The 20,964-nt window shown below is 40.9% G+C and overlaps 1 protein-coding gene across 1 annotated transcript in view; it reads right to left on the reverse strand.

Annotated features, from left to right (window-relative positions):
* The window catches only part of LOC124114594 (abdominal ganglion neuropeptides L5-67-like), a 46,006-nt gene extending 31,005 nt beyond the window's left edge, over positions 1 to 15,001 (reverse strand). Inside the window, exon 1 of the mRNA XM_046475244.2 lies at positions 14,893 to 15,001. Within this exon, the coding sequence (XP_046331200.1) occupies positions 14,893 to 14,901 (9 nt within the window). The 5' untranslated portion in view covers positions 14,902 to 15,001. The remainder of the gene's footprint in view (positions 1 to 14,892) is intronic.
* Between the last annotated feature and the right edge of the window lie 5,963 nt (positions 15,002 to 20,964).

Consider the following 20,964-nt stretch of genomic DNA (forward strand, 5'->3'; position numbering starts at 1 on the left):
CGTAGAGGCGTAAAACTATACTCACTCACTCATTCCCTCGGGATATTAATGGCGGGTTATTGTCATCAAGAGATCAAGTTGACGCCAACACCTGTTGACAGCCTCCGTGGTCTAGTGGTGAAACGTCCGCCCGGAGAGCCGAAGGTTCGGGGTTCGATACCCGGCCGCGTCACACCAAAAGACGTTGACACAAAAGGTGGTTCTTTTTGTTACCCTGTTTTGCGCTCGGCATGAAGGGGCTAAAACAAGGACTGGTCGGCTCGGAGTCAGTGTACTGTGTCTGAGTGGGGTATTCATGTTAAACTGCGGCAGTGGGCTAGCAAAATAGGCATTAGTCCAGACTAAAACACATCAGCCACACGGACACACACACACACAGGTGCATGCACGTCGTTATGGAAGTGCGAAACCCCCTTTCATCTCACCTCTACGCTTGACAGTAAGGTGATGATCTGCTAAGAAAAAGTAGATACGATCACGTGTATCATGTGAAATACACCAGCAATGTGAAATACACTAGCAAAGTGAAATACACCAGCAATGTGAAATACTCTAGCAAAGTGAAATACACTAGCAATGTGAAATACACTAGCAAAGTGAAATACACCAGCAATGTGAAATACACCAGCAATGTGAAATACTCTAGCAAAGTGAAATACACTAGCAATGTGAAATACACTAGCAAAGTGAAATACACTAGCAATGTGAAATACACTAGCAATGTGAAATACACTAGCAAAGTGAAATACACCAGCAATGTGAAATACACTAGCAAAGTGAAATACACTAGCTATGTGAAATACATTAGAAATGTGAAATACCTTAGCAATGTGAAATACACTAGCAATGTGAAATACACTAGCAATGTGAAATACACGAGCAATGTGAAATACACTAGCAATGTGAAATACACTAGCAATGTGAAATACACTAGCTATGTGAAATACACGAGCAATGTGAAATACACGAGCAATGTGAAATACACTAGCAATGTGAAATACACTAGCAATGTGAAATACACTAGCAATGTGAAATACACTAGCAAAGTGAAATACACTAGCTATGTGAAATACATTAGAAATGTGAAATACCTTAGCAATGTGAAATACACTAGCAATGTGAAATACACTAGCAATGTGAAATACACGAGCAATGTGAAATACACTAGCAATGTGAAATACACTAGCAATGTGAAATACACTAGCAATGTGAAATACACTAGCAATGTGAAATACACGAGCAATGTGAAATACACTAGCAATGTGAAATACACTAGCTATGTGAAATACATTAGAAATGTGAAATACACTAGCTATGTGAAATACACTAGCAATGTGAAATACACCAGCAATGTGAAATACACGAGCAATGTGAAATACACTAGCAATGTGAAATACACTAGCAATGTGAAATACACTAGCAATGTGAAATACACGAGCAATGTGAAATACACTAGCAATGTGAAATACACTAGCTATGTGAAATACATTAGAAATGTGAAATACACTAGCTATGTGAAATACACTAGCAATGTGAAATACACCAGCAATGTGAAATACACGAGCAATGTGAAATACACTAGCAATGTGAAATACACTAGCAATGTGAAATACACTAGCAATGTGAAATACACTAGCAATGTGAAATACACTAGCAATGTGAAATACACTAGCAATGTGAAATACACTAGCAAAGTGAAATACACTAGCAATGCGAAATACACTAGCAAAGTGAAATACACTAGCAATGCGAAATACACTAGCAAAGTGAAATACACTCGCAATGCGAAATACACTAGCAAAGTGAAATACACTAGCAATGTGAAATACTCTAGCAAAGACAGGCATACACTTTATCTGCTGATAACGTGTATACATCGTTTGTAAAGGTAGATTTGACTTATTCAATTTGAATTTCAATATGTATGGTATCTAGTAGAAACAAGCTTATTAGAATTGAATCCCTTAGCAATGCCAGGATCCGCTTATCATGCCTTTCAATCCACGACACATCCAGGTTATGATGTCTGACCTATCAGCACATCTGCTCAGTATTCACAGTGATTCACATCTATGACCTGTCACATTTTGGGTTTTCCTCCAAAACAGAAATGTCAAGCCGTGATATTATAATCATAGAAACTCACACACTCACTCACTCACACACTCACTCACATATATCGCATGCGTCGTGACGATCAATTCAGCTTCGTCATATACAGTTGTTTCGAATTGATTGGCAGTTAAACAGACAGCGGTGTCTCTCGGGCAGAGAAAAGATTCCACTAAACCATAAATCCTTCATTAAAAGGTTGAGACGAATACTAAGCGATATGTCAAGTGACGTGTTTGGAGCTCCTAACCTCTGAAGTGACTTTAACCAATGTTTAAAGGGGCGTTTGGGGATGTAATTACACTGATGAGGAACAGACTAGATGACTGACGTAACTCTGTAGCTGGTTTTTATTATCGCACACATGAAACATAAAAACACATCGAGGCTGACACAATTCCATGCCCTCCACGCAACTTGTCCAGCTTCAGTGAGCGAATATAGGAATATAGGAAGTGCTTAAAAGGCTTGTAGATGTGCATAAGGAAAACAATAGTCATTTCAATGTTCTGAATTTCGCAAGTCGCGTTTTCTTTTTTGGTTTCAAGATTGAAAGACGAGATGGACGATTGTGACGTCGACTTGATGATGACTCACAAATCTGTATATGTGTTTTATTTCAATTAACACACATGTCATTGGTATTCCAAAATAGAATAAAAAAGAGTGTTTTATGCATATCCAAGTGTCAAGAGTCATTTTATTTTATATAAAGGAAAGGTCTACATAGCGCATCCTCGTTAGTCCGGAATCTCGAGGGCAGTGGGGTAGCCTAGTGGTTGAAGCGTTCTCTCGTCACGTCAAAGACCTGGGTTCGATTCTCCACATGGGTACAATGTGTGAAGCCCATTTCTGGTGTCCTCCGTCGTGATATTGGAATATTGTTAGAAGCTGCGAAAACCATACTCCCTCACTCACTCACTGGGAAATCCGAAACCTGAAAGATTTTGTTTGGAAGGGAATGTATAATTAAAGGGTTATTACTGCATGGTTCGTTAATCCGACCATTTGTTATTCCAAACTTTCATTTAGAACGGTGCCGTCCGGTTTAAAGGGGCTTCACTGTACACAGTGACTTATAGATTAGGTGATATACGGCACTTCCTACAACGTTGTTTGTTTGTTTGTTGTTTGACGCCGCACTCAGCAATATTCCAGCTATATGACGCCGGTCTGTCAATAATCGAGTCTGGACCAGACAATCCAGTGATTGATATCATGACCATTGATACACGCAATTGGGATACGATGACATGCACCAACCAAGTCAGCGAGCTTGACCACCCGAGACATTTGGACACCTTCTTCCACGGCCAGCGTATGCTGGGGACAGCGTCTAACTCCGAATGCCTACCGGGTCCTCATTGTTGCAACTGTTGCGGCATGGCGTCAAACGAAACTCACCCCGCGTCCAAATATCAACAATTGTTCTCAAGCGTTTTTTGTGTAAACATTCAATACAATTGTAATGACTGTTTGGGAAGGGTGAGTGAGTGAGTGAGTATGGTTTTACGCCGCTTTTAGCAATATTCCAGCAATATCACGGCGGGGGACACCAGAAATGGGCTTCACACATTGTACCCATGTCGGGAATTGAACCTGGGTCTTCGGCGTGAAGAGCGAACGCTTTAACCACTAGGCTACCCGACCGCCCCGTTTGGGAAGAGGTTTTATGCTGACTTTTGCTAAATAACACAAGAATTGAGTCTTTGGGTAACTGCGATATCGTTGTACGGAAATAGACCACCAGGATTGCCGGCCTTTGGGGATTGTCTATGCTTAAAACACATCTGTGACGTCATTCTATTGTTTGAATGCTCCATTACTTTTCAGGAATGGAGAGCTGTTTGTCAACTATACATTATCTTGGACCAACATTTCAATTAATTTCCACTTGGAATCCACGGAACTATTTTTTACATTTATTAACAAGTGAATAATTTCAGTTTTCACCTCTGTCTTCATTGACACTACAGCTCCTAAAAAGCCACTTAACGATATATCACGTGCATAGTCAATAACTAATGATGAAAAACATCTATTAATATTAATAAGTTCGTTATTTCTATTCGATAATGTTTACTGCATTATCGCGTCATCTTACAATCGACTCTGCTTTTAGCAGAAATGTCTCTTGAATATGGAAAGACATTGTCGCTTTTATTATAAAGTGCATACGCAAAAAACAAGTTGTGGGATTATAGTTAATTCCATAATCTCTTCAATACATTTACTGTTTTCAAACTTACAGAACTGTGTTACGCTGTAATGGTAAATAAAAGCCGGCATGTCGACCAGTTAATATTTCTGACTTCACAACTCCCCACTATCTAAATAAGGAAACGTTTGGTAACATGTGCAATTTCTAATTCAAGGGAGCATGGCTGTAAAATTGCAAAAGTGATTCATACATGGCGCACTCCAAGAGAGGATACAACTCATGGAAAGGAGAGCGGAAAGGGGGCGGTTTAAATAAAAATACGGGAAAAAATTGCGAAAAGAATAGTTAATTAATTAGTTATATTTTTAATACTCGCCACTAAAACAAATTAATTATACCCCGCGTGATTGGTATGCTACAAAAGCAGGGGGTACGCACCTCTGCTCCACCCCCATCCCCACTACAACCCCCCCCCCCCCCCCCCCCCCGCACCCAACTATGTCCGCGTACGCACTGCGCATGTTGTAACTAACTGGACTACAGAGATTTGATGGCCTCACTCACCTTCTCTGCTGGTGCTGGTGCTGGTACTGATGCTGGGATGTGGACATCCCTGGCACAGCAGTGTGAAGGTACGTTGCTGTGTACAACAAAGACTCAACACCCTATCTACACGCCCCCTTGTATACATGTGGATTGAGCATCGGAAATAGTGGTAGCCGCACTATCAGCAAGCTTCGCAACTATGCAATGGCACATAAGTTTATCAGTGAGTGACAGATATACCAGGCTCTAACTCCCCTTGGACCCGTCGGGAAGACATCTTTCAAATGGTTTGATATGGATGTGCCATCTAAAGGTCATTCAAGCATTCTTTAGAATGTGTTCAGTAAGGGATAGGCAAGCTCCAATACAAGCTCAAAACAGAAGGTTAAATACATTCGACTTTCAATATTAAATCAACAAATCTTTGAAATAAAAGAGTCGTGTAATCCTAAACAGTGAGTGAGTGAGGTGAGTTTAACGCCACTTTTAAAGTATTCCAGTAATATCACGACGTGTCAGATTCATGAGGGAAAAAGCCTGAAGTGATGCAAGTCCTAGACGTTTACCACTTTGGCGAAAATCACCAGCACGGGTATGATGTGACATACCAAGAAACATAGGGTATGCGCGAAGATACGAGTTTGAATTGATCTTCAGCAACCCATGCTTGTCGTAAGAGGCGACTAACGGGATCAGGTGGTCAAGCTCGGTGTCTTGCTTGATGCATGTCACCGTATCCAAATTGCGTAGATCGATGCTCATTATGTCACTCACTGGATTGTCTGGTCCATACACCGTTATTGACAGACCGCAGCCATATACTTGGAATATGCTGAGTGCGGCGTTAAACAACAAACAAACACAATATAAAACATAGGGTCGAACCGGGATTCGAACTCGCGATCATAAGTTTCTGGGGTGCACAAGGGACGCAACTCTGTAAACTGAACAGAAAAAAACACGCACAATATTCCTTTCTGTATCTATTTATCAACACAAACAAATGTAATCTACACAAAGGGATCAACATGAGAAATGCCATAACTCTCTGTGCGTTTGCCATCGGTTTTCGCCACTGCGATTAATTCTATATTCAGTTCAACAAAGATTTGTATTGATGCAATGCCCAGAGAAACATACTTTGTTTTGTGTGGCCATCAGGTGGCTAGGGGTATTTGAACCATTCCTAAATGTGTTACTGAGGGACAATTATTTGTTTGGTACAATGGGAACCCGAAGCTAACTCTAGTTCCGCCTGCGCGCGACGATTGAAGGCACTTGATCATATGTTCTATTCAAAGGATGCTATTCTCAATGAGTATCCATTATGAAACCAAGACTAGAAATTGTATTAAGTACATAATGTAATATTTAGTTATATTCTAAATTCGGGGTTCGGGGGAGGGGCATGGGTGGCCCAGTCGTCTAAGGCGCCGCGATTCGCTGTGCAGAGTTCTGCAAGCCTGAAACCTATGATTGTGGGTTCGAATCCCGGTTCGCCCCGATTATGTTTCTAGGTTTGTCGGCACCATACCCGTGCTCGTGGGTTTCACCGAAGTGGTAAACGTCTGCGACCTGCATCACTTCGGGCTTTCCTCCCACATTAAGCTGACACGCCGCGATATAACTGGAATACTTTAAAAGCGGCGTTAAACCCAACTCACTCACTCTAAATTCGGACTTTAAATTTAAAGGAGTGTATTTCCTCACGTTGATCAGCACGAATACATTGAATACGGCTATTCAAGAGTGACCCTAAATTAACGGTTGTTGCGTTGCATTTTTATACTTTTGAGAGGAATTCTAACTGGAAAACACCAACATTATTTAAAGATAGATAAGTTGTGAGGTGAGGTGAAATTGGGTTCAACGTCGCGTCCAAGATTATTGTGCCTATATAGCGACGTGTGTGTGTGGCTGCTTGTACTAGTCCGGACTAAAGTCGATTATATAGTGCTAGCCCACTTAGATACCATGCCACAGTTTAACATGAATACCCCACTCAGACACAGTATACCGACTCCGAGCTCACCAGTCCTTCTTTTAGTCCCTTAATACCGAGCGCCACACAGGGTAACAATAAGTACCATCTTTTAACGTCTTTAGGTATGACGCGGCCGGGGATCCAACCCCGGACCTTCCGCTCTCCGGGCGGACGCTCTACCACTAGACAACGGAGGCAGTCCTGAAAATCAGTGATGACAGCAGGTGTTACGAATACTAGCGTTTGAAAACCTGTACACCCTCTGTCATAGACAACATATGCGAGGTAGTTGATATCCAACATGGCCATGGTGTACTGGTTCGTCTGAGACGCTGCAGTTTGCTGTTTAGGCGTCGAAGAAAACCAATTTCTCAAGAGTTCGAATCCCGGTGATAATGTTTCTAGGTTTGTCAACGCTATGACCGTGCTCGTAGGTTTCACCAAACTGGTGAACATCTAAGACCTGCTTCCAATCTGGCTTTCCTGCCACATCAAACCGACACGCTTTGATATAACTAAAGACCTTTTAAAGATGGTACTTATTGTTACCCTGTCTGACCCTGTTAAGGGTCTAAAACAAGGACTGGTAGGCTCGGAGTCAGTATACTGTGTCTGAGTGGGGTATTCATGTTAAACTGCGGCATGGTATCTCAGTGAGCTAGCACTATAAATCGGCATCAGTCCGGACTAGTACAAGCAGCCACACAAACACACACACGTACATGCACGTCGCTATATAAGTGCAATAATCTTGGACGCGACGTTAAACCCCATTTCACCTCACCTCACCTCACCTCACCTCACCTCACTGGTTTTCAGTGATCAATTCATATAATTTTCACCACTATTTTGCCTTTTACGCCCAATGGAATCTGTTTGCCAGAAAATCGAGACTGAATAATTCTCTGACCTTGACGTATTATATTATAAATAGTTGAGAGCACCCTTTTCCCCACAGGTAAAACTTTTAATGCGTCAACATTAGAGCCAATGTTGAACATTCTACCAATGAACATGACAAAGTAAATGTTCTTAATATGGCTTTGTGGATGACGTCATTATCAACCATGCGCCATAGTTTCACGAATACCAGGTGTCAGATCATTCTTACTTTGAATCGTGAGTGTAGGTCAAAATTATTTTGTTTCTTTAAATGTGTTTTGGCTGATTTCAAGTGAAATTTCAGGTCCATAAAAAGCAGAATGCTTCGCATGTGTTGGTTACGTCAAGCACTGGGGTTATGAATCCTACAACTGTCCTCGGGAGTAAGAAGACTGCGGATGACACCTTGTACAATGACAGCTCATTCTTCCTGAAGAGCTTGCCGTAATTGTTGCAGATTCTGGGCTTTGGTTGATGTTGACGTATGCTCATCCCACAGATGCTCAATTGATTGAGATCTGTTGACGTTGACGACCACGGCATTATGTTCTGAGCTGTCAGGAAGTCAGACTCGCGGTGTGTGGGGGACGAGCATTATCATGCTGAAAGCCATGCATATGAAAACTATCTGTTCCCTACACCATGACATTTCCTCCACCGATTCTGTTGACCTCTTGTACGCAACATCCGGAATAACACTAAATCCGGCGCCGATACACACCGATCAGCCCATCTCGCTTGAAGAAGGAAAGGGGTTCGTCACTGAAGCAACGCTTCCCCAACGTAGTCACTGATGATGTTGACACAAAGTCGATTACGTTGGGGTAAACGAAAATCGTCAACGCCAGAAAAAGACAAATAAAATGTGATCTACTAGGCACTCAAGTGACACGACAGTGCATATATTAAACTTGTTGAAACTAAAAACGCTATTAATTTTTTTGTACAAGTGCAGAGATTCTGCAGCTTGCAAGTAAAGACAAAATTTCGTAAAATATTTGGTGGGGGTGGAAAGGGGAGGGGGGGGGGGGGGGGGGGGGGGGCGCAGTTGTAATGTCAAGGGCCTTCCTGCTCGGATTCCGACTCGTCGTAAACTCTTAAGGACAGTCTGTACAGATGTAGGACGTGAACTAGGAATTTGTGCTGCTATGTACATTCCAGTAAGACTCCTATTTCGATAGTGAAGAACAAAGCGATCGTAGCGCTAAGACGACCGTAACTCCTATACGTTAACATAGACTTTCGACAGTCGTTGCGCTACGATCGCTTTGTGGAACGGGACTTAATGATCCTGGTCTGCTGTGGTGAAGCGGGGTCTCCTGATCGTGGACGATCTCTAGTGGTGCTATGTTGCCAATATCGTGCCCAAAGACGAGAAATCGAGGCAACGTGCCTTGTCCCTGATGTATGTCATTCACTAGATTCATGTCCACCAAATAGCGTTATTCCTCGCATTATTATTGGAATGACGATTTTCAAAATTCGCTTAGTTAACTGAATGATTCCATGTTTGGCACGAGAAAACTGCTTTCCAGTTTTAAAAAAAACCCAAATCGTACAAATGTCAAAGATCGACGATATTAACTCTATCAAAGACAGTGAAACCGCTGTCTGACACTGTGTCAGTCAAAATGAACATATATGTATATACATTTATTATATACTTCAGTGTGAAAGACTGAGTTTTCCGAAGTTGTGAAAAGTGATATTTTCATTGCAGTGAACATAACACTTGATATTTCACTGCAGTGAACATAACACTTGATATTTCACTGCAGCGAACATAACACTTTGACTGAACTATTGTCATACAAGAGTTACCTCCACTTAAATTGTCTCCCTTTGTCGTAAGTGACCAGCCCGTACACAAGCTGTTGACTTTCTTTTTACGTTAGGTCCACATTGACAAGGCAAAATAATTATAGACGGTCGTTTATGGAGTTAATATCATTTCTTGCCGTTTGTCATTCTCTCGAAAATGTTTCCTTATAAACTGTAAATTTCTCATTTAACTCGTCAGTTGGGACTGTTCGTTTTGCAAAGCGTCATTTTTGTTACCAGCGTGTATTCTTTCGCTTCCAACAGCGGTCTCCTAGTTTTCTTGAATATTTTTTGTTTAAGATGATTTTGTATATAATCATATCTAAATGTATGATAAAGAATTATCGCGACCCTAAATATGTTTTGATACATTTGTTTATATTTTTTTTAGAATTTGCAAACACGAAACTACTTTGTAAGTCGCAAATACACGGGGTGGTGAACCGTCCCTGTGTGTGTGGTAGGTAGGGAGATTTTACGCTTAAAGGTTTTACATTTGTAATGAAATAATGTAATTTTCTGGGGGAATTGAAATAATATGATAATTATCTGAGTTTCTTGGTCAATTTATATATTAACGTATTACATGTGATATTAATATAAGCGCGATTGAGTGAGGCCAGTCAATGTGCATTTGTGGCGGAGATCAGTGCCCAACTCAGCCCGGGACATGTCTAATCCATTAGCTCTAGCGAATTATTTGAAATTTTACAGATTATACCATGTGGCGAAACTTATTTATTGAACCCCATTGCCTAAATGGTTTATCTAGGAACAGCGCAGGCATCTGTTAATAATTTACTTCGTGTTGCATGAGAAGGCAGGGAAAGGTTGATTCACGCGACGACGTCATAGAAATATAACCTTTCCGCGTGACGTCATTGTGCTGTTTGGACAACGTTGCTTAATGTTTATAGATGATAAAAGCCCTACATGCTAAGCTTGTTTTCAAATTACAATGTCTATAACTGAAAAGGGCTTATTTTCACAACTGTAATATTAGTCGATTTGTCTAACTTTCTAAATTTTGGTAAGAGAAATAGGCAAACTCGGGAAATGTGTTCACTGTGTGAGGTATCTATACGTTCTCTTTGAACCATCATCGACCCCACGGGCAGGAGACGTGTATTCATAGTGTATCATGCAAATTGTTTTAAAGCGGAGTGGATAGAGAGCGTATAGGGAATTTAGTGTTTAGTGACAGGGGGGCTCTGACAGTGAAGATTACGGGTTAGAATAGGTCTTCAGCATCCAATGCATGTCGTAAGAGGCGACTAACGGGATCGGGTGGTCAGGCGCGCTGGCTTGGTTGATCATATCCTATCCCAATTGCGTGGATCAATGCTCATGATATCAAGCACTGGATTGTCTGGTCCAGGCTCGATTATTTTCAGACCGCCGTCATACAGCTGGAATATTGTTGAGTGCGGCATTAAACAAACAAACAAACAAACCAGGGGGTCTCTGTATATCCTTACTGGCGTTTTAGAAGCCATAGTGTCCATGAAGGCTGTAACTTGGGCATTGCAACTTATCATTTCTAATGCAATATTTCGGGTGAGGCAGAAACTGAGTTTGGTTTGACGCCACTTGACCAATACTTCAAGAAACCCTCCGGTTCTAACCTCTCAAGACCGCCTCCGTGGTCTAATGGTAGATCGTCCGCCCGGAGAGCGGAAGGTCCGGGGTTCGATCCCCAGCCGCGTCATACCAAAAGATGTTAAAAGATGGTACTTGTTGTTACCCTGTCTGGCGCTCGGCATTAAGGGGCTTAAACAAGGACTTGTCGGCTCGGAGTCAGTATACTGTGTCTGAGTAGGGTTTTCATGTTAAACTGCGGCATGGTATCTCAGTGTGCTAGCACTATAAATCGGCATCAGTCCGGACTAGTACAAGCAGCCACACACACACATACACGTGCATGCACGTCGCTATATAAGTGCAATAATCTTGGACGCGACGTTAAACCCCATTTCGCCTCACCTCTAACCTCCAAATACCTAGCATCATTACTATTTCAAAGTTCGTTCGTTTGTTGTTTAACGCCGCATTCTGCAATAGTCCAGCTATATGGCGGCGGTCAGGAAATAATCGAGTCTGGACCACACAATCCAGTGATTGACATCTTGAGCATCGATCCACGCAGAAGGGATACGATTACATGCATCAACCAAGTCAGCGAGCCTGACCACCCGATCCCATTGGTCGCCTCTTATGACAAGCATAGTCGCCTCTTACGGCAAGCGTGGGTTGCTGAAGACCTTTACTAACCCGGAATGTTCACGGGACCTAATAATCATTCAAAGTGATTCAAAGACACACGCTTATGATATAGTCGGAATCGTACAATCTACTCTGCGTTTCGCAGAGATTTCTTATGAATATGGAAAGGATTTTGTCTATTTCTTTAAAGCAGGTATATAACGTATGCATTTTTCGTTCAATATAAATTTGTATCAGATATTGTTAAGCAAATAGACACATTTAACTTTCAATAATAACACAATATTTAAAAATACAGAGGACATGCGAATACGTGGTATTGTTTTTACATGCACAGTGTATCATTCAACTGTAACTTGTATTTTAACTTGGTTATTTGTGTTTCACGAGTGAATGGATACTTTGAGGTACGAACGCAAGTTCGTTTCCTACTTTCGACCGAACATTAACAGTCGCTTCGTCAGGATAAAACCAGCCAATAACTTGTGTCCGATGTCGTCACGTGATTACATTAACCCCGACAAGCAAACGAGTTAGCAATCCCGCGTGGTGTATAACAAATATGATTATTTATGCTACTCAAAAGAAGTTTAAGAACACCCGATATTTTCATACAACTAAAGTTTATTTGACATGACAGATAAACTATAGCCATATGAAAAACTCAGGTGTTCTTTAACGTCTTTTGAGTAGCATATGCCCATGTATGTATGAAGTATATAATAGTGTTATGAAGCTAGAATATTATGACCGGTAAGAATTTATGACAACATCAATTTAATTTCTTTCATTAAAAAGGAAAGATCCGGGGTAGAATAGATCAAGTAAAATGCGATTATGCCTGTGGTAAGAGGCGATTAACGGGATCGGTTGGTCAGGCTCGCTGACTTGGTTGATGCATATCATCGTATCCCTAATGCGTTAATCGATGCTCATGATGTCAACCACTGGATTGTGTGGTCCAGACGCGATTATTTACAGACCGCCGTCATATAGCTGGAATATTGCTGAGTGCGGCGTTAAACAACAAACAAACCAACATTTTTAAGGACACAATATTAAATATGGCCGACAATTTCTGAACAATATATTGAATAAATAAACATATTAAAATGCGTTATGAAAGTTATTAGATGTATTCATATAAGTTGGAATTAAACTTGTTTAGACTTATAACAACCCACGAAGAAGAAAAATGAAGGCTGAAATGTGTCAAAAAGAAGTTTACGTAAACAGATTTTCTATTTGACATACGTAACTCGCTGCCTCAAGCTGATTTGCCTCAACATGTCTGTTTGTGACGGGTGCCACCAGTGCGGCAGGATACGTTCACCTTTCCGCGAACACCTGGTATCATCACTATTTCATAGTTATTCATAAACACATGCTCATGATATAGTTGGAAACGTACATGGACTCTTTTAAAAGAACATTCTTATGATCATGGAAATGTGTTAGGTTCTTTTTACGTATTTGGATATCTAGATAAAAACAGTACAACATAGTAAATCATATTTTGCCATAGACATAGGTTTATTCTTGAAGTTTGAAAAGCAGACCTTTTAATTTACTTTAACCATCCCTTCAAATTTAATCGTGTTAAAAGTCCGAAATTGGTGTGTATAAAGTGTGAGTCAATGAATTGAGTTTCAGGTTGCTTTGAACAGTATTTCTTTTTTGTCACGAGGTGTCAGTTGGTGTGATGGGAAAACCCAAAGTGATGAAGTTCTTGGACATTTACCACTTCGGTGAAACCCAAGAGCACGGTATGGTGGCGTGTAAAAATGGGAAGAAAGGCTTGTTGACAGCCATATCAACATGTTCGATAACTTGCATGACAATATGTCAAAGTTCTCAGTAATTTTAAAATAAGAAATTTCCAGTGGACCAAAAACGACCCGCATGGCACCTCGACCTGGAAATGTGATGCATATCTCTCAGACCTCTATATAATTTTCGTCACGTTCTTAAATCTAGTCACCAAGACAGAGGGAAATTCTATTTTATACATGTATTACTTAGATTCTCTTGTAGCTTCAATTTGATTATATGATTTTGTAATGCTGTCGAAACCTTGAGAGCTGTGAACAATGTTCCAAAATGTGCATGAGGTTCAAACGTGGACGACCGTGACATCCCAAACGCGGACACGTCGCACATTGCACTTACCACTGAGTTTGCAAAACTGATATACTTGTTCATAATGGCACAAATTTCTGTCAAGTTTCAACTAATGGAAAGTCTTTATACTTCTGCAAACAGAACTTTGCTCCTTTTGGCTAACTTGATCCTATTGCAAGGTTTGGTTGTTTACTGTGTTGATAAACTGAATATATTACCTGGTTGAATGGTTAATAAATTATTGCCGGACAGACTCCTTGTATATTTAAGTATTCATTTTTTACTTTGTAATCTAGGGATAGAAGATGAATTTCATTTTATCTTAATATGTAACACCTATACGAACATCAGACACCTCTATCTGCCTGACATGTATTGCCATAATCCGAATATCTATAAATTTTGAACGCTTCTGTCTTCCAACGATGTAAGGTTATTAAGAAACGTATGTACATATTGTTGTCAAAGTTATGATGTGAGACAAAAGTGTTTGCAATATGTATTGCAATATGTACGAATGCACTTTACCTGTATATGGGCAAGTGGCCTACATACGAATAAAAGCCTTGACTTATTAAAACTTCAAATAAATTATTAACGATCATAATTCCAGTATGTTATATAAGTCTGTTTCAGTTTGAATTATTGGTTATAATAAACTTGATACATGAGTAATTGTAGGTTAAACAAGAAAGACATATTCGTGGCACATTTATAAACTACAACTTCTTATTTAACACATTCAGGGATTTGGGTAACAGGTGCCACCGGGTGCATAATCCGTGCATTTACAATATATTTAGTTCAAAATTATATTCCACTCTCACGTAATTCATTGCAAATTTGCGTGCAATCTGAACAAACTTTTCACAATTAATATTTCTGAATAAAATATGGACTTTTCTATCAAAAGATAAGAAAAGCACTCAACAGCTCTTTGTACACACCTTTAAAGTGGATTAACACCTTGGGTATTAAATCATCACTGGATTATCATGAGTAACAGTTAATCCTATCGAAGATTATGCAAGTGTCAACTAACCTTCCACATGTTGATAGATAAGATGGTATCCCGTCTGCTCTCCCGATGGTCAGTCAGCAAGGACAGGGGCAGCTAGCCCCTTTTTAAAGATAACAGAATTGGGCTAAATATAGAACCTTACATTAGCAACGTAAAATGTCAGGGGAGTAATCATTCGTTGATTGTGGTCCCCCGTCCTGTTTTCAAAAATATCAATGAAAAGGCTGTAAATTTGTATTTGTGAGCCAGATAAAGATTTTCTCTAGCGGATTTAATTACTGAAGGGTAAATTTGGACAATAGGTTTACAACTGTGCCTTCCTATGCGTGACAGTTGCCTGCTATCTCAAACAGAGGCCATCAATCTGATAAGTATCACAAGATTCGCATAAAACATTAAATCGGAGCCTCTTTAATTTGTTCGTGAATAGCGATGCCCTGGCTTCTGACGCGATGTGTTTGTATGTGGGAGGACTTGCATTACCGCTTGTGAAGTATCAATTAACTTTCCCGCTGCGAAAAACGCCGGAGGTGACTTTGACGTCTGCTACCTTGATCACGTGACACGAGTACCGCACAAATTGGCTGAAATCCATCTTCGATCTGATTGGATAAATTCCTCAGAATAATATTTAGATACTTGACTCACCGAAGCTTGTCTTTTGAAACACAAGCATCTGAAGGTTTCCAAGGCCACTTAGTCCCTATTGGAGGGCTACCACCACAGGCCGATATGTTCTGCCCTCTGGTGAGTCACGTGACATTGTCGCAATATGAGACGATTGGAAAAACATGTAGTTTTCGATTTATGGCTTGACGTGGTAATATGCAAAGGGAATATGTCACAATTATTGAAAACCTATCAATAAATATTCTAACTCTGAACTTTATCGTTAAAGTTGAGATTGATAACGATGTACATGTCAAGGAAAGTCCAACATGGACCTCTTCTTTGACTAATTATTTGTATTTAACGGGTACTGTCCTTCTTGGTACATGTAATTCAAACCGAGAACAATCAGATTTCAAAGTACAAATTATTTTAAATCATATGTTTATCCTAGATTACTCAAAAATGTGTTATCTGCCAGAATCTCATAGGTGGCATGCGAAAGCAGTGTCTGCCTGCCTGCCTGCCTGCCTGCCTGCCTGACTGCCAGTCTGTCTGCCTGTCTGTCTGCCTGTCTGTCTGTCTGTCTGCCTGCCTGCCTGTCTGCCTGCCTGCCCGCCGGCTGGTAACATTTCTGTCGGGATGTCTGTCTGAAAGATAATTTTAACACTATTTACGCATTCAGTCTTATTATTACTCCTTGAGGATTCTCAAGTAATTGTTTGCATTGTTTCTTGCAACTTAATCAAGACGCGATTTGTCTGTTAGTTTTAGCGAATGTCTGAATGCGGGCAGGTAACTTTACAGATGGGCAGGCAACATTTATGGGTCACCGGTCCGACTGTCTTGTTGGGTTTAAAAATTATTTCAAACACTGCTGTAGAAGGAACTCACAGTCATCAATATTTCATCTGCCGGGCAAAAAATACAAGAAATTGTTTTTCGATGGTAATGCATTTGATACGGGTATGGTAGTTACAGTTCTGGTTACTAGTTATAGTAACGTTTTTATAACGTTTTGTTAACGTTTGTACGTTTGTACGTATGTACTCATATTCAATTTTCGAGTTGTTACGTTCCCAAATTGAAACAATATGTCAACCCAGAAATCTGTACCTAACAATATTTAGTGTGAAACCAACAAACAAACAGCAATTAACAATCGTATTACATAATTAACTAGGTTTACAAATCAACACAAATTACTGCAGCAAACAATAAAGTGGTCGTACCATAATCAATGGCAATATATAACATGATGGCAGTGGTCAAATACAAAATACAGCGGTGATAGCAAAAGTCAGTGATAATAATAATTAGTCCCGACATCGCGGCGACAGTGGTCAAGCTTCCGAGATAGGCTAGGGAGGGAATCAGGGGTGATGAATGATCCTTACACGAAAGCTGGTCTTGATGTGAGAACAGGCGTGAGAGAAACGTTAACAACTTACTTACTTACTTACTTTGGAGATTCAACGTGCGCTTTCCGACTGATGCGTATTTCGCACACGGTAAACGTTAACACGTTCTTGTCCCCTTATATACAGCCCGACCAACTACTGGAAATTTCTATACAGTGCCAGTCTACCAGTCTAGCGGCACTAGAGCATCAAAGAGGGTCCACGGTATAGCGGAAGTTAAAACGTCACACTTGCATCTAAATATAGTAACTTCCTGACGACTGCTTACATTAAATACATGTAGTACCACACTCCTGAAAACCAATCACCGCCCATACACAATGCAATGAGTGTCTACCGAATCTTACCAGAAACAATGTAACACAGTTACAAACATTGTTCAACAATAAAATACACTGCCACATAACAGAGTGTATATTTTCTTTTGTCCGGCAGTGTTTATGCGAATACAGAGGTAGTAGCTTACAAGCATCAATATTTCAACTATATCAGGTGTAGCATTCGCTCATCCTTGCGAAGGCCCGGGTTCGCTTCCCTGTATGTTTTTGTGTGACGGGAGCCACTGCTGGGACAGGCTACGCTCACCTCTACGCGAACACCTGGTATCATCACCATTTGATAGTGATTCTTAACTGCCTGATCACGAAATGGTCGGAATCGTATACTCGACTTTGTTTGCGTTTGGCAGATGAATTTCTTATGAATATGGAAAGGGTATGTAGCTTTTATTTACAATGTCCAAAACAAACAAAAATACAATATTTACAAAAGCCCATTACTGGTATCTTCAGCCTTGATAATGCTGGAAAAAGTGGCGTAAAACCATTCTCACTTTCTTTGTGCAGCTCCTATGACAAGTATGGGGTACTGGGGACCTGTTCGGCTCTGGGGTCTCCAAAGCGGAAATATATTTGTTTGTTTGTTGTTTATCGCCTCACTCAGCAATATTCCAGCTACATGGCGGCATATCGAGTCCCGGCATATCGAGTCTGGCAATCCAGTGATCGACATCATGAGCATCGACCCATGCAATTTGGATACGATGACATGCATCAACCAAGTCAGCGAACCTGACCACCCGATCCCGTTAGTCGCTCCTTACGACAAGCATTGTCGCCTCATACAAGCATGGGTTGCTGAAGAGCTATTCTACCCCGGATCTTCAGGGAAGATATGTTCCATGCCGCCATGTCACTGAGCCTCACTACCCGAGACCGCCTCCGTGGCCTAGTGGTAGAGCGTCTGCCCGGAGAGTGGACTGTCGGGGGTTCGACATACCATAAAGACGTTAAAAGATGGTACTTGTTGTTCCCTATATGGCGCTCGGCATTAAGGACCTAAAACAAAGACTGGTCGGCTCGGAGTCAGTATACTGTGTCTGAGTGGGGTATTCGTGTAAAACTCCGGCATGGTATCTCAGTGGGCTAGCACCATAAAATCGGCATCAGTCCAGACTAGTACAAGCAGCCACACACACACGTCGCTATATAGGCGCAATAATCTTGGACGCGACGTTGAACCCAATTTCACCTCACCTCACAACTTATCTATTTTTAAAAATGATGTTGGTCTTTTCCAGTTGGGATTCCTCTTAAAAGTATAAAAATGCAACGCAACAACCGTTTATTTAGGGCCACTCTTGAATATCCGTATTCAATGTATTCGTGGTGATCAACGTGAGGAAATACTTTAAATTTAAAGTCCGAATTTAGAGTGAGTGAGTTGGGTTTAACGCCGCTTTTAAAGTATTCCAGTTATATCGCGGCGTGTCAGCTTAATGTGGGAGGAAAGCCCGAAGTGATGCAGGTCTCAGACGTTTACCACTTCGGTGAAACCCACGAGCACGCTATATAAGTGCATTAATCGTGAACGCGACGTTAATCCCCAATTCACCTCACCCCACCTGACCACCCGATCCCAATTGCACTCGACGCTTTCGACATGGAAAGGCTGTTTCGGATCTTTTCTGTTTGTTTGTTTGTTTGTTTGTTGTTTAACGCCGCACTCAGCAATATTCCAGCTATATAACGGCGGTTTGTAAATTATCGTGTCTGAACCAGGCAATCCAGTGATTAACATCATGAGCATCGATCCACGCAATTGGGATACTATGACATGCATCAACCAAGTCAGCGAGCCTGACCACCCGATCCCGTTAGTCGCCTCTCACGACAAGCATAGTCGCCTTTTATGGCAAGCATGGGTTGCTGAAGACCTATTCTGCCCCGGATCTTCACGGGGCCGGGTCTGTCATAACCCTGAATGTTCACCTGGGTCACTGAGTATTAATACTCGCTCCTAACATAAGGACGTGCACCTTTAACGAATGATAATGTGTTAGATATTTCTCAGCCGTCTCAAGGGTAATGGTTGTGCCTTCATCAGGTTAACGCCAAGTAAAGAGTACAGCTCTAATAAATAACAAATGGAATGAAATTACCATCTTCCTCATTCTAAAAAAGACTTTGCCAAGGTAACACAGTTGCCAAGTTCATGTCTTGTGGGGTCTTTTAATGTCAATGTCTCAACAATAACTGTAACATTGGAACTTTTTAATATATTTTAAGTGTCTAATTTCTCAATTATTCTGTGGACACCTACCTCAACACTTGACAGAAGTGAACTTGTTTTGACAAATAAATAATATTGAATCAAATATCAGTTATGTTTCAGAGAATTTTAGACGTTGGCTCATCGGGGACAACATCGGTGTTTCTGTTTTAAAACAATGATGCACGGAGCGGTTGTCTCTGTTACTGCGGCTGACGAGTTGAGTTTAACGCTGCTTTTAACAGTATTCCAGTTATAACACGGCGTGTCAGTTTAATGTTGGGGGAAAGCTCGACGTGATGCAGGTCTTAGACGTTTACAACTTCCATGAAACCCACGAGCATGGGTATGGTGCTGACAAACCTAGAAACATAATCGGGGCGAACCGGGATTCGAACCCACGATTATAGGTTTCTGGCGTGGGCAAGGGACTCATCTCTGCGAAAAAAAATTTCATTCATCGAGTGATGGAATATTAGTAATGACGTTGATTTTTAGGACAACATTTACCTGTAAGTTGTCAGAGGTAGGTCAGGTGTGTTTTTCAAATGACACCTTCAATTTATTGAAGATTTTGATATCTTAGTTCCAATTACTATCAGAATGTGTGTTGGAATATATATGTAATGTTACTTGAATTTGACCTTGACATGTAAGTTGACAGAGGTAGGACAGGTATGCGTGCACTTCCGGGTTAGAATTGTCCCCAGCAACATATGCTTGTCGTACAAGATGTTGAAATGGATCGGGTGGTATAGCCTGGTGACTTGGTAGATAGTGTCTCATCGTACCCACACGATGCGGATCGTTGCTCATAGCATCAATCACTGGGTTGTCGGGTCTTAATTTCATTATCTACAGGTCGTCGTCATATAGCTGCAATATTGCTGAATGTGGCGTTTAACAACAGCAAACAAACAAATCATCACTGATCTGTGACCAAAGGCTTCATGACTTTTCTGAATATGGTCACCATTTGTAAAGAAAATATATTCTTGTACATGTTCTTCTTTGGATATTGACGTTTGAATACACCATGCAAGGACACGACGACCAGTATGCTCATAACTCGAGGATTGTATTGTTGGGTGACAAGTTTGTCTTTAGGTCATCAGGGAGTGTCAGCTCACCAGCCACGACTAACTACATTACGTCTTCGTTCTTTGACCTTTCAGCCATTCCGGCCGTATTCCCAGACTGGTTGGTCCGACTGTGTTTGGTGTTAGCGATATAGTTTGTCGCTGTCAACTCGAATGCTTAAGTGGAACAATGAACAGAAGCGTTACTGATACGTTAGCTTATTCTATGAAACGATTCTATTGGCTGAAACGTTACTTAGCACTGAATAAAAGCGACAATATTTCATGAGAAATCTCTGCCCAATTGTAGATTCCTACCATGTCATGAGTATGTGTTTATGAATCGCTATCAAATAGTGATAATACCAGGTGTTCACGAAAAGGTGAGCGTATCCTGCCCACAAACCCGTCACAAACACATGCAAAGGCAGGTC

The sequence above is a fragment of the Haliotis rufescens genome, unplaced genomic scaffold (assembly GCF_023055435.1).
Source record: "Haliotis rufescens isolate VD_foot unplaced genomic scaffold, xgHalRufe1.0.p SCAF_4, whole genome shotgun sequence".
In the NCBI taxonomy this organism is placed as follows: Eukaryota; Metazoa; Mollusca; class Gastropoda; order Lepetellida; family Haliotidae; genus Haliotis; species Haliotis rufescens.